Consider the following 11,850-nt stretch of genomic DNA (forward strand, 5'->3'; position numbering starts at 1 on the left):
AAAACGTGGTTGTTCGCAAACAATAACGTCACGATAATCGAGATTTCCTGCCCGAGTTTTCCTCAAACTCAAATCCAAAATGACCGGTGATTGTTCCGTTTTCAAATCATGTTCTCTGACGTAGTGTGGACGGAAAACATGTGATGCGTTTTCACGGAGAAACCTTCGTTTTCAAATTCGTCCGGCGTCCGGGGCCTTAGTGACGATAGCATCCTATTGCTCTATCTCCTATATTGTTCTATTGCCAGACAAATAAACTGGTTAGCACACATTCAGATATATTGCTCAAATGATCGTGACGAGCACATATGCAAATCAGTGAAATGCATTGCAAATTTAAAGTTTTTAAAGTGATTAAACTAGATTGAAACAACGAAGTGTTAACAAATGCGAAGGTTTTCCATTCTGTGTTAAGCGGTAATGTGCTGAATACGGCGGCCAAGGCCAAAATTCAGTGAAACGAAACAAAATGTTGCCTTAATGATCGACTGTTGCTTCGAACGAAAAAAGGGAATAACGCTTTAAATGTTCGTTTATAGTTGTTATATTACAAAACAAACCTGTAAAAATAGTTCTATGCGGCATTAACGTAATAATGTCCGAATTTATAGCTAAGACGATTTATCCACGGATAAATCTTCCAAGTATAAAATCCGGTGTTTATAGACGAATTATATGGCCAAATTCGTCTTCCACTGATTCGTCTGTCAGCGCGTCTTCAAGACTGTGGTATACTACCCTGACAAGATCTCGTTTCCAGGATTTTAGCTGTTATTGTCCCATTCTTTAAAATAGCCCATCCCGCCAAAAGTAGTTTCGGCAACTCTGGTTGGCTACACTATTGGGCAATTCAACACTGGCTGTAATTACATTAATTGAGTAACAGGACCAAGATCGTTGTGATCTTCAAAACTGGAGGCCAATTTCCCTTTTGAATGTTGATACAAAGATAGCCTCAAAAGTTATTGCAGAAAGAATGAAAAGTCTTTTACCTAAATTAATACATAATCAATCAGGATATATCCCGGGCAGAAACATCAGTGAGAACATACGCTCAATTCTTGATATAATGGATTATACAAGAGCTAAGAAATTACCCGGAATTTTACTTTTTATTGACTTTGAGAAAGCATTCGACAGTTTGGAATGGACTTTTCTTGAAAAATGTTTGAATCAATTCGATTTTGGGCCAGATTTTACAAGATGGGTCAATATTTTCTATAAAGATATTCAAAGTTTTATTATGAACAATGGCTTTTGCTCTCACTACTTTCAGATAGAGCGTGGAGTTATATTTAGGCAGGGAGACCCCCTTTCTCCCTACCTCTTTGTCTCTGCTGTTGAAATCCTAGCGATTGCTATATAAAACCAAGACGATATTAAAGGAATAAAAATAAACGATTTAGAAACTAAACTGCTGCAGTTCGCTGATGACACTACTGTTGTTTTATCGGATTTAGATTCCGCACGAGCTTTGTTTGTATTGCTTGATTGTTTTGAGAAAGTTTCTGGACTAAAACTTAACGTTGCGAAAACAGAAGCAATGTGGATCGGCTCCCTCCAGAACTGTGAAAATGAACCACTTGGAGTCAAATGGAAAACTTGCGTTACGTTTTTAGGGATTCTCATTACACATGATGTACAGATACTGGTGGAGAAACATTTTAAGCAAAGGCTGAAAAAAATCAGAAATGCAATAAATTTATGGAAATCAAGGGGTTTGTCAATTCATGGCAAGGTCAATATTATAAAAGCAATTCTTCTTCCAAAACTAATATACCCGAGCTCGGTGATAAGCACTCCGTCTGAAGTTATAAAAGAATTTAACAATTTAGTTTTTCATTTTTTATGGAATGGGAAAGATAAAGTTATTCGAAGTTCAACGTATGCACCTTATGAGCAAGGTGGGCTCAAAATGATAGATTACGAAACCATGATAAAAGCGTTGAGGTTGAGCTGGCTAATGCGAATAACGGACGAGGACTCGTCAGGTTTCTAGAAGTCTTTTGGATAATGAAGGGGGTCTTTTTCTTCTTCAATGTAATTATGATGTAAACCAGATAAACATTTCATCCACCTTTTATCAGGATCTGTTAATGTGGTGGTCAAATATAAGGGAAATAGTAGATCCAAATAATGTTTACAAATATGTTATATGGAACAACAAAGAAATCAAAATCGATGGTAAAAGTGTTTTTTATAAGCATTATTTCAATATGAATATTAAATATACCAATGATCTGCTCTTTGACAAGTCAATTATCGAGTCTTTTAATGTTCTCAGAAGTGAGGGATTGACAAGGTCCAATTTTTTAGTCTGGACAGGCTTAAGGCAATCTATTCCTTTGAAGTTGCGTGTCAACATACCAAATTTTAAGGTGATTCTTGATTTGGAAAGTCTTAAATGTCATGACTATTATTGTTTTCTTATAAAACAAAAATTGGAAAAGCCAAGTAAATGGGTTAAGCTAAAGAACGAATTTAGTCTTGATGATAAGCAAGTTTCAGGGGCATTTCTTTTGCCAGTGACATGACGGTTGCTAACGACTTGTATCTACGCTCCTTTCAGTACAAAGTGTTGAATTTTGTTCTGTTTACTAATGACCGCCTGTGTAAAATAGGATACGTTTCTAATCCCAACTGCACCTTCTGTCATCAGCTAACAGAAACCATATCCCATATTTTGTTCCGTTGTTCTTTTTCAAATTCTTTTTGGCATGAGGTTAATGAAAAAATTTTGAGTAAAATCAAGAGTTACAGAAGCCTCTCGCTTACATATTGCGATGTTATTGTTGGGTCTTTTGAGGAGGAGATGGATCTATTTAATTACATAGTAATTTTAGGAAAATCTTTCTTGTGGACTTGTCGATGTAAAGAAATATTACCTTCCTTGATTAAATGATGAAATATGAAACTGAAAAACATATATACTTCAAATTGAATAAAACGAATTTGTTTAAAGAAAAGTGGCAGATTTTTGAGGAAACAATTTTATCTAATAATTAAAGTCGGAAAACGCTACCATTAAGGAAAGTCTTTAAGTTAAATAAGAACGTAGAGAAGAATTTACATTATCTATTTTCATAACTAATTCCATATGGTGTCATTGTTAACTTTTGTAACCAAACTTTATTCATTCTTCAGTAAATAAATTGTTGAAAAAATAATTGCAATTGTTGTAATTGTGGAAATAAATTAAAAAAAAAACTGTAATTCAATTTGACTGGTGTAATTGTATTGTAACACATGTAATGTAAGTAGTGCAAGTCAATAAATTGTAAGCATCATGTAAGAAGTAAGTATAGTGTAAGTACTTATGCAAGTATAATATATAGTGTTGTAAGCAGTGTAAGCGACAAAAAAAATAATTTTCCTTTTTTTATAGTATGGGTTTGAACAATTAATGTAGAAACAAAAAAAAAACATTGTAAGTAAACGCGCTATACATTAATTAGTGTTATTGTATTGTAATAAATGTATTGGAAGTAGTGTAAGTTTTTTTTTTTTTAAGTAAGTATAGCGTAAGTATATTTGTAAGTATAAACAGAGGTGCTGTAAGTAGTGTGAGTGTAAATCCTGTAAATAAAATTGAATGGCAAAAAAAAGAAAAAAAAAATTTCAACACTGGTTTCATTCCTTAACGTATCCACAGTTGGATTTCTAACTAAAACCGATCACAGCAACCAAACCTTCACTTTTCCATGTGAAGCAAAGTGAATAGTAGTACACTTCTGCACTGAGACCATGCACCCGGCGAAACAAAATGGAATAACGGTTACCTGTCTCGTATTGCTGACATCGTGTATTCTTATTTTCGAGATGAAGTTTTTGTCGTTAAAATCTGCTTTGAACTTATCTGCAGGACAAAGTTCTCTTTTACAAGCCTTTGTAAAGGTGGTAGAATCGTCGTTACCGCTTTTTTTTTAAGTTAGCCAATAGGCTGCTCTCAACATACTAAAATTCAGCTTGGTAGCGAGGGATCTTCGAGCAAACAAACAAATGAAATGCAATGAGCTCGTTATTCACATATTTCTTTAGTTTGCGTCCTTCAGGTGTCGCTATCAAGCTGGATTTACAAGGTATCATGTCTTTTCTGTCATGAAAAAAAAACCTTCTTTATAGGTCTATGGCTGTCTACATTCTGCCCCAAATCAGATCAGTGAAGAAGAGGCGGCAGTCTCGAAACATCTAATTCTTTACCTTTTCTCAGCAAATAATCAAACAACTTCCAACCGTCGTTGTTGGGACGCATACAAGAGACAAATATGATCTCAATGTTGGACAACATGTTTGGGAATAAAACTCTTTCACCACAGGTTATCTTTTTATTTTAATGTTATTTTTCAGATATTGTACTTTAAATTGCCTGTGAAGTAAGAGACATATTAGTCTTGACGGTGATCGAAAATCGCGAAGACCAGAAATAAATCGCGGCAAAGCGCCATTGAAATCAGTAATCCATGATGGTACATTTGATAGATCACACATGCAGACTTGGGCCTCATAACTGGCTAAGCAGTATTGACTGCCTTCTGTCAATGGCGCGATTTATCTTTCTTGGTTGTTATTTTTGCTATTCTTTCAGTCTTTATTTTGGTTTAAGTACTCTTGTGCTTGAGGAGGAAGTTCAAAGTATTGTGGCATTGATTCCAGTTCAGTTTGTTCCACACTCATACTGACTCCTTCAGGTATGTTCCGCTGAATATACTCAAGTAGCACATCTGCTGTTTCACGGGTCACATTCCTAACCTACAATACAAACCAATGCTCTGACAATCAGTCGCTTTTTATCAAGGTACACACTAACTATTAACGTCGGGAGAATAAAACTTGAATCAAGAACAGTTAAAGCTCGTTGAAAGTTCTGTAGCATCGCAGTACATGTACGTTTTTTGATACCCTGTAGTCTCGATTTTGCTCGCGTTGTCGAGAAAGTAGGAGTTATATTCAGCTAGCAGTAGTCGCATAGGAACTTTAGAAGATGTCCTTGAGAAGTATTTTTGGATACATGTATGCTCACTACAAAAGTTCTCTGCGAGTAGAGATGCCTTCCAGAAATTTCCACTGCCGAATCGAACAGCATTTCCAGAATTTCCGAAAAGAGGACAACCTTGCAAGGAACACCAAATTGTCGAAAATTTCTTGCTGGGCATTTCTGTTCCATTCAGAATTTCCGCAGTTTTTGGTTAAATGGTTTGGATTTCAGAAATGGACCAGTTTTCGGATTTTACGGAAACTTCCAAGGAAATTTCCGTACCATTTGGGCTTGTTTCAAAAGAGGTTTTGGTTGAATACAAAGCTCCCTAGTCCTTTCATAATAATTATCGTCAATTATTGACATTTGCGTTAAGTCTAGTGAGCTAGACTGAGGAGAGATTTAATGCACATTTAGTAAATGTAATCATACGGTTTCGAGTTCAATTTGGAATTAATTTGCACGAGTGAATTTTTCAAAAAGCTGAAATTGCACGAGCCGCTTCGGCGAGTTCAATTTCAGTTTTTTGAAAAACTCACAAGTGCAAATTAATTCCAAATTGAACGAGAAAAACCGTATGATTACTTATTAATAATATAAACAGGAAAAAATTTGCGTGGAGGAAGTGCCGGAATACCTTCCTTGAAGCCATTTTTTCTCATTCGAGTTTCCGCACAAAATTTTTCTCATCATTTTACATAATATCATTGGCTTCAAAAATGTCTTATTTTCTCTCAGCCAATCATAATCCCGAATTATGATGTGTAATTTGCACTGGTGTTACACTTTTTGCACTGGTGTTACACTTGAACTGCACTGGTGTTACACTTGAACTGCACTGCTCTCAGCCAATCAGAAGCGAGTAATTTTTTCATGTATGTTATTAAACATGTAATACCGTATACATGTATTAAGTTATGGTATAAGATTGTTTTGAATAAGCCATTAAGATCCGCTGTGGCATTGCCGCATGTATATCGCTTCTTTAAAACAAGTTCAGCAAGAAGTTCCATCACCACGTACATGGTAATAATATTGGTAGTAATATGGTAGTCATATGTAGTTTATACGTCATAGGACTTAGTCAAGCAGCTCTCCTAGACATGGACATAGACATAGACATAGACAATTTATTTTTCTTGGACAACACGCTCCCCTCAAAAGGAACGTTTTTATCAAGATCCAAGCAACCCCTAGGAGGGCCGGGGACATACTGGAGGAAGATCCATCCTTGAGCAGGAACCTTCACGATGTAGTTAGCTCACAAAAAAACTCTCAATTGTAATACAAACCTGTAACATCCGCGCATGTGTCCGCACCTCATACTGTGCTCTGTGTTTCTTGTAAATGTGTGGAGATTTTAAAACTGTGTGTCTTTCAATTGACGTGGGAAGTAAAATCCTGCAAAACAAGGAAATAAACCAAAATAAGAACTCAATATCAATCAGTTGGTCAATATTTAAAAGCAGAGCAAGTTTAATCTGCCCTATATTGGTTTACAGACAAAAATTGCTCATTTTAACAGTGTTTTGCACTGAACTTCATTATAAGAAAAACTTTCTGCTTGATGGTCAAACCAGGCAGGCAAAATCATCCTCACAGCTAGTCAATTTGCCTGGTGCCTGACCCTTAATGAAACCCTGCCACCATGAGTGTTCATCGCTGAATTGTAATGCATGCTTACATATACTGAATGTTTGCTAGCTATGTTAGCTATGAATAATATAATTATTGTACTTACAGGTCAGATATATCAATGTCCAGATGTGAAGCAGCTAGTGTGATAAATTTAGTGTAGCTCTTTAGTACAGCTTCGTCACTGCCCTTGTATTTGATGCTGATTAGTGAATACAGAACTCTTTTGTTTGAGTCAGAACTATCCTGAAAAAAGTTTATTGAAAAACATATTGAGATTAACGGATCTGCCCAACCCAATCTTCACTTTTATTTTAATAGCTTAAACTGTAAGTTTTTAATAGAATTGATGAGCAGCAAATACATTCCAAACCAGTCACAAAGTAATACAGAACACAAACGACACAATCAAATGCTTGAAGTAAAACATGATATTACATTATTTCTAGAAACACTTACATTTTCTTTGGTAGAAAAAGATCTCAACTGCATTAGTTTGACTCCTGAGGGAAAGAGCAGAAAGCCAAGTACTTCCTTGAGTAAATATGTGTATCTATCACAAGTCAGCTGTTTCAGTTTAACATCTGAGTGAAATATTTCTCCAACCAGAATCAACATCTGTCACTATCAAATATCCCAAGCTGATATAACCTCATATGCAGCCATTGTTTTGGCTTATCATGGTTGCCAATTTTCTTACTTTTCCCTGATAAAAGTAAAATTTCCCTGACGGTCAAATTAAGACAAGATGTCAGATATAGGGGGATTTATGCTGATGTTATTGTTTACATTTTTGCTCATTTGCATACGGCTTTGCACACAGAAGGAAACATGTTACATATGAATTGACTCCAGGCAGCTAAAGAGCTAGTGAAACGTAATACACGCTGAAATTTGTAGCTTTTTGGGTGTAATATTCAAGGGGAAATTGTCTTACAAAAACTGCAAAATTTCTGGGTGGCAAAAGAGCTAATGAGCTCATATATTCTTTATAAAACTTTGAGTTTTTAAACCCATGTTGCACAAAAAGTATTTAATACATCAGGCTCATATTCATTGGCAGAGTTAATCGTACATGACCTTTCAATATTCAGAACTGTTTTATTAGTCGCTCCATCAGAAACTGAATTGCTTATGCTAATGAGGCAAATATTGTAAACAAGGATTCCCCTACAGTATCAGCTTGCAGCCTCCCCTGACAGCCATCCTTTCCACCCACTCATGAGGGCTGATTAGTTCTCAACAAATTTTCCTTTTTCCTTTTATGGTTCCAGAAAATATTCATACCCCACCACAGAAAGAATTGCAAATTACACAGGGGTGAGGGGTGAAAGACCCAGGAAACTATGGAGGGCAGGGAGATTGGATCCACTTTAGTTTCCAGATGTCCTTCCATTCAATATAAATTCAAGTACTCATCTAGCTACTCAAAAATCACAAGTTACCATTTACAGTCTGTCTAGTTACTTTTAAAGTGCCACTGAAACGAAATTTTCGTATGTGAGATTTTTGCTTAGTAATAAAGTTTCAACCTTACTTGGAAACACTGCGGACTTTTTTTTCGCATACGGTAAGCGAAAACTGCTTTTTCAGCCGTTCGAAGTTGGCTGGTTAAGCCCAAAATTGGCGGCCATCTTGGAGCGGCCAAAACAGCCTAGTGACGTCACTGGTTGTATTACTCTCATGCTGCGCTGAAAATTTAGAGTGATTATGGAAGAAGAGAATACTGTTCGAAGCCCCCCAAAAAACATCTTAAGGACATCTCAGAGCTGTAAAGCAGATAATCACAGTAGCCTTAGACAAGAAGAGGTGGAGAGTCGATCCTGGGGCTTTTCAGTCTATTTAATTGGATATTTGCAGGATATTTTATGTAAGCAAGCAAACGAGTGGGAGTTCTTAGATCGCAAAATGATCAGGACTCTTGGTGAAATGGCCACCACTCAATTAAACAATACCTACACTCATAAAGTAAAAAAGACATGAAAACAAGAGAAAGCGGCTTCGAGGAAACCGGACGCTTTGTGAGTTTCACCGCGGACGAGATTGTGCTACAGTGACCTTTAGTCCAGTTGCATCTGTTACATCCTACAAGTTATCAAATCAGCAACAATTTAAGAAACCCTCTTCTTTTATGTGAGGGAGCGAATTTAAACTATAAAGGTAAACTAAGCTGCCATGACCCTACAGGTGTGTTTTCAGGAAACGAGAGAAAGCGTGACAATGTCGACGGCGAAAGGTGATATATGCAAATTAGTTCAAATTCTGTTTAATAAACCTTCGAAAGGAGTGTAAACTAGTGACGTTTTAACGAATTGCTTTGAATTTGGATACCATTAAATGAAGATCATAGACATAAGTATGTGCTAAAGAACTCAAAGTAATCCATCGACCGTGAAATATTGCAATTGGGAGATACGTGTAAAAGAGAAGCGAAATTCGCGCTTTGTTTACACTGATACGTATGCGACGATAAAGCAAACCCTGCTGCGGTCACAATTTTCAAAGACACATTTTGTCTACCACAAGAACTCTCACTTATTAGTGTCATAAAAAAATGCCCTCTGTGTACAAAGAAGTACTCGACTCAAAGCTTGTGGACCGTTAATAACTTCGTGATTATGCGGATGGCTGATGCGCTTACGGCTTTTACTGCAGTAAAGTTGCCGAGGATATATTCGAACCTTGTGTAATAGAACTTAGATAAACGTGAGAATCCAAATTTCAGAACCAGGCTGAAAACAGACGACTAAATATCGTGTTTAGGCTTTAGGACGTGATATAAAAGTTGCCACACTCGTCTTCGAAATCTCCAATCGAGTACTCAAAATGTTCGAAAAGTAACTGAGCTGTCCTAATCTGTAGCATTTATTTTGGTTAATCTACACTCTTTGGCGCCCTCCAACGTTCATGATATGTATTTCCTGTCAAGACTGGACAGAAATTACAAGGTAGAAAACTAGCAGGTATCAACAATATGAAAAATAGACTTGAATAAATCAAGTGAAAACAAGAGAGAATCTATAGCGCTTCTTGCGTGAATACAACCAGTGACGTCACAAGGTCCTTAAATTCGGTTCCAGAGCCCGGACACAGTTTTGCTCCAAAAAGTCGATTTCAGCAGCTAAAAAAAGCACTTTCCGTTAGGATTTGACAGAAATAAAGTTCACCATTATTTTAAGCACGTTAGAAACTACAAATTGGGGTAATAAAAGAGAGTACGAAAATTTCGTTTCAGTGGCACTTTAAAGTGTGTTTAAAGAAGTTGCTTTATGTTTTGGGAGTCTGTACTGTACCTGTATCTTTGCATGTTACCAACAATCAATAATAAACAGCAGTGATGTACAACCCTGGAGTGTTTCCTTTAACTGTAACACACTTTCTGGACAAAATGAATTTTTCCAGAGGGGCTAAGGGGTGTCAAACATAATACTTGTGGACATTTCAGAAGAACGGGGGTTATGTTTGTGTGCCAAAAAGGAAATAATGAGAAGGTGGTGATATGGATATTTTCTGGAACAACATGAAAAGGAAATACATCATTGAGATTACAGCTGGTTAAATTATTCCAATTCCTGACTCAAAACAAAATTCCCTGACATTATTGAATTTTTTTCCTTGACCTGTGGCAACATAAGCTGCTTGTCATGCATTCCTGACTGCATGAGCTGAAAGAATGTCTGGGTATGAGAATAAAGCTGATACTGTAAACTTCTGCATCACAGATTTGTCTCAGATCGGTTTTTATCCACAGGAAAAATAATAGTATAAGATTCTTACCATGTTTTCTTTGTGGACAGAAATCCCCTCTTGTCCTATGAAGGCAGAGCAAACTCATAAAAAAATCATATACTTCAGTAATAATAATGTTTCTAACCTTTTTTCTGAAATTTTAAAGTTACAAACATACTTAACCATTCTAGTTCCAGTTCAACAGACCTGTTCTCCTTTTGATCACAGTACTGCTCAGAAGGAAGCGAACATTGCATGCACCTTTCAAATGCACCCCTCATGCGAAGAAAGTGGCCTGCACGTTTTTGCCAATGCATTAGCCTTTGTTATTCATAGCCAAGATTACTTTTGTGATGCATTGTTATGACATAATATTACTTACAACGTGATAAAATTTTACTGCTGTTGTAGGTGTTTAAGTAGGCATTTAGGACATTTAATAATATTATTACAGTTATGTGCAGAAAACAAAAATGCAGATGTACTCAAGACCAGAATGTATGCTTTTTGTCAGTACCTGTGTTGATAAACAAATCCAATAGGTGAGGTTTGACCACCTAATTCTGGTACCTGACAAGACATAAAAAAAGTATCAATTAACTGATCAGTTGGTCAGTCAGTTGGGTTGTCGGTCAAATGATTGAATGAATAATGATTGTTCTAAATATATCATGAAATTTACAGTATAGAGCTGCCACCATACCCACTCTCAAATGTTAAAGGACTTTCTAACATCAATACAACATAAATTTAGAAAGGACAACCAAAGCTTTCAGGCAACTGATATCTAAGGAGTCAGTTTTCACACCTTCTAAAGGGTGAATTTCAGTTGAAATGGTAGGCTCAAAGATTGCTAGAGATATCATTTTATCTTTGTCAAATGATCCTAAAGCTGTACAATAATGATATTACACAAATGCCTAATCATTGGTAAACAAGTTGTGGTCATTATATTATATAACAGGTTACCATGGGAACAATACAACCTCTTAGAAACACTCTTAATTTTTTTTACTTCAAAAACAAGCTCAGTGATCCATATTTTTTATTATCAAATTGTGATAAGCCTAATAAGATGCAATTTTTTGCATTGATCAGAGCCACCTTAACTTTTCGAAACTTTTAAGGCAGCTCTGAACGCTCTAGGGAGGATATGCTGAAGTTAAGCATCATTATATATTTGAATCAGTACTCAAAGAGGTTCGTCAATGAGTTTGCTACCGGTGCGCAAGCTTTTTTCCACATCTACAAGTTTAGAAACTATCCTCAAGTTTGACTGAAGGGAATGTCATTTGAAAAAAAAAAATAACAAAGAACTAAATAAAGGCAAGCCTCATACCTCATTCCTGGAAGAAAGACAACTACTAGTAGCTAATGATGGTTGTGCAGACCGCACTAGTGATAAGCATCTGCACAGTCCAACGCGTCGTAACGCCGCCATCTTGGTTTCTCTTAGAATAATTGGTAACCACGCAATTTCTATGGAGACTTACAACGATAGTTCTGATTGG

The 11,850-nt window shown here is 36.3% G+C and overlaps 1 protein-coding gene across 1 annotated transcript; it reads right to left on the reverse strand.

The window, feature by feature from the left end:
* Window positions 1–4,317: 4,317 nt before the first annotated feature.
* Window positions 4,318–11,804, reverse strand: LOC110065421 (small ribosomal subunit protein uS10m-like). Its single transcript, XM_020772555.2, has 7 exons — window positions 11,679–11,804; window positions 10,857–10,909; window positions 10,388–10,422; window positions 7,070–7,113; window positions 6,717–6,856; window positions 6,268–6,376; window positions 4,318–4,749 (listed from the first exon to the last, which is right to left on the reverse strand). The coding sequence occupies exons 1-7, from the start codon at window positions 11,778–11,780 to the stop codon at window positions 4,582–4,584; spliced, it is 651 nt and encodes a 216-aa protein (XP_020628214.1). The 5' UTR covers window positions 11,781–11,804; the 3' UTR covers window positions 4,318–4,581.
* Between the last annotated feature and the right edge of the window lie 46 nt (window positions 11,805–11,850).

The sequence above is a fragment of the Orbicella faveolata genome, unplaced genomic scaffold (genome assembly GCF_042242905.1).
Source record: "Orbicella faveolata isolate gen_17 unplaced genomic scaffold, um_ofav_v1 contig_24, whole genome shotgun sequence".
NCBI classification, from domain to species: Eukaryota; Metazoa; Cnidaria; class Anthozoa; order Scleractinia; family Merulinidae; genus Orbicella; species Orbicella faveolata.

What these genes read in the sequence shown, in the direction of transcription:
- LOC110065421 (XM_020772555.2), bottom strand. Translation starts at nt 11,780, where the DNA reads ATGGCGGCGTTACGACGCGTTGGACTGTGCAGATGCTTATCACTAGTG. An exon ending in CTTTTTCTACCAAAGAAAAT is followed by an intron (nt 6,857 to 7,069) that starts GTAAGTGTTTCT and finishes AACTTTTTTCAG; the next exon opens with GATAGTTCTGACTCAAACAA. An exon ending in GACATTGATATATCTGACCT is followed by an intron (nt 6,377 to 6,716) that starts GTAAGTACAATA and finishes CTTGTTTTGCAG; the next exon opens with GATTTTACTTCCCACGTCAA.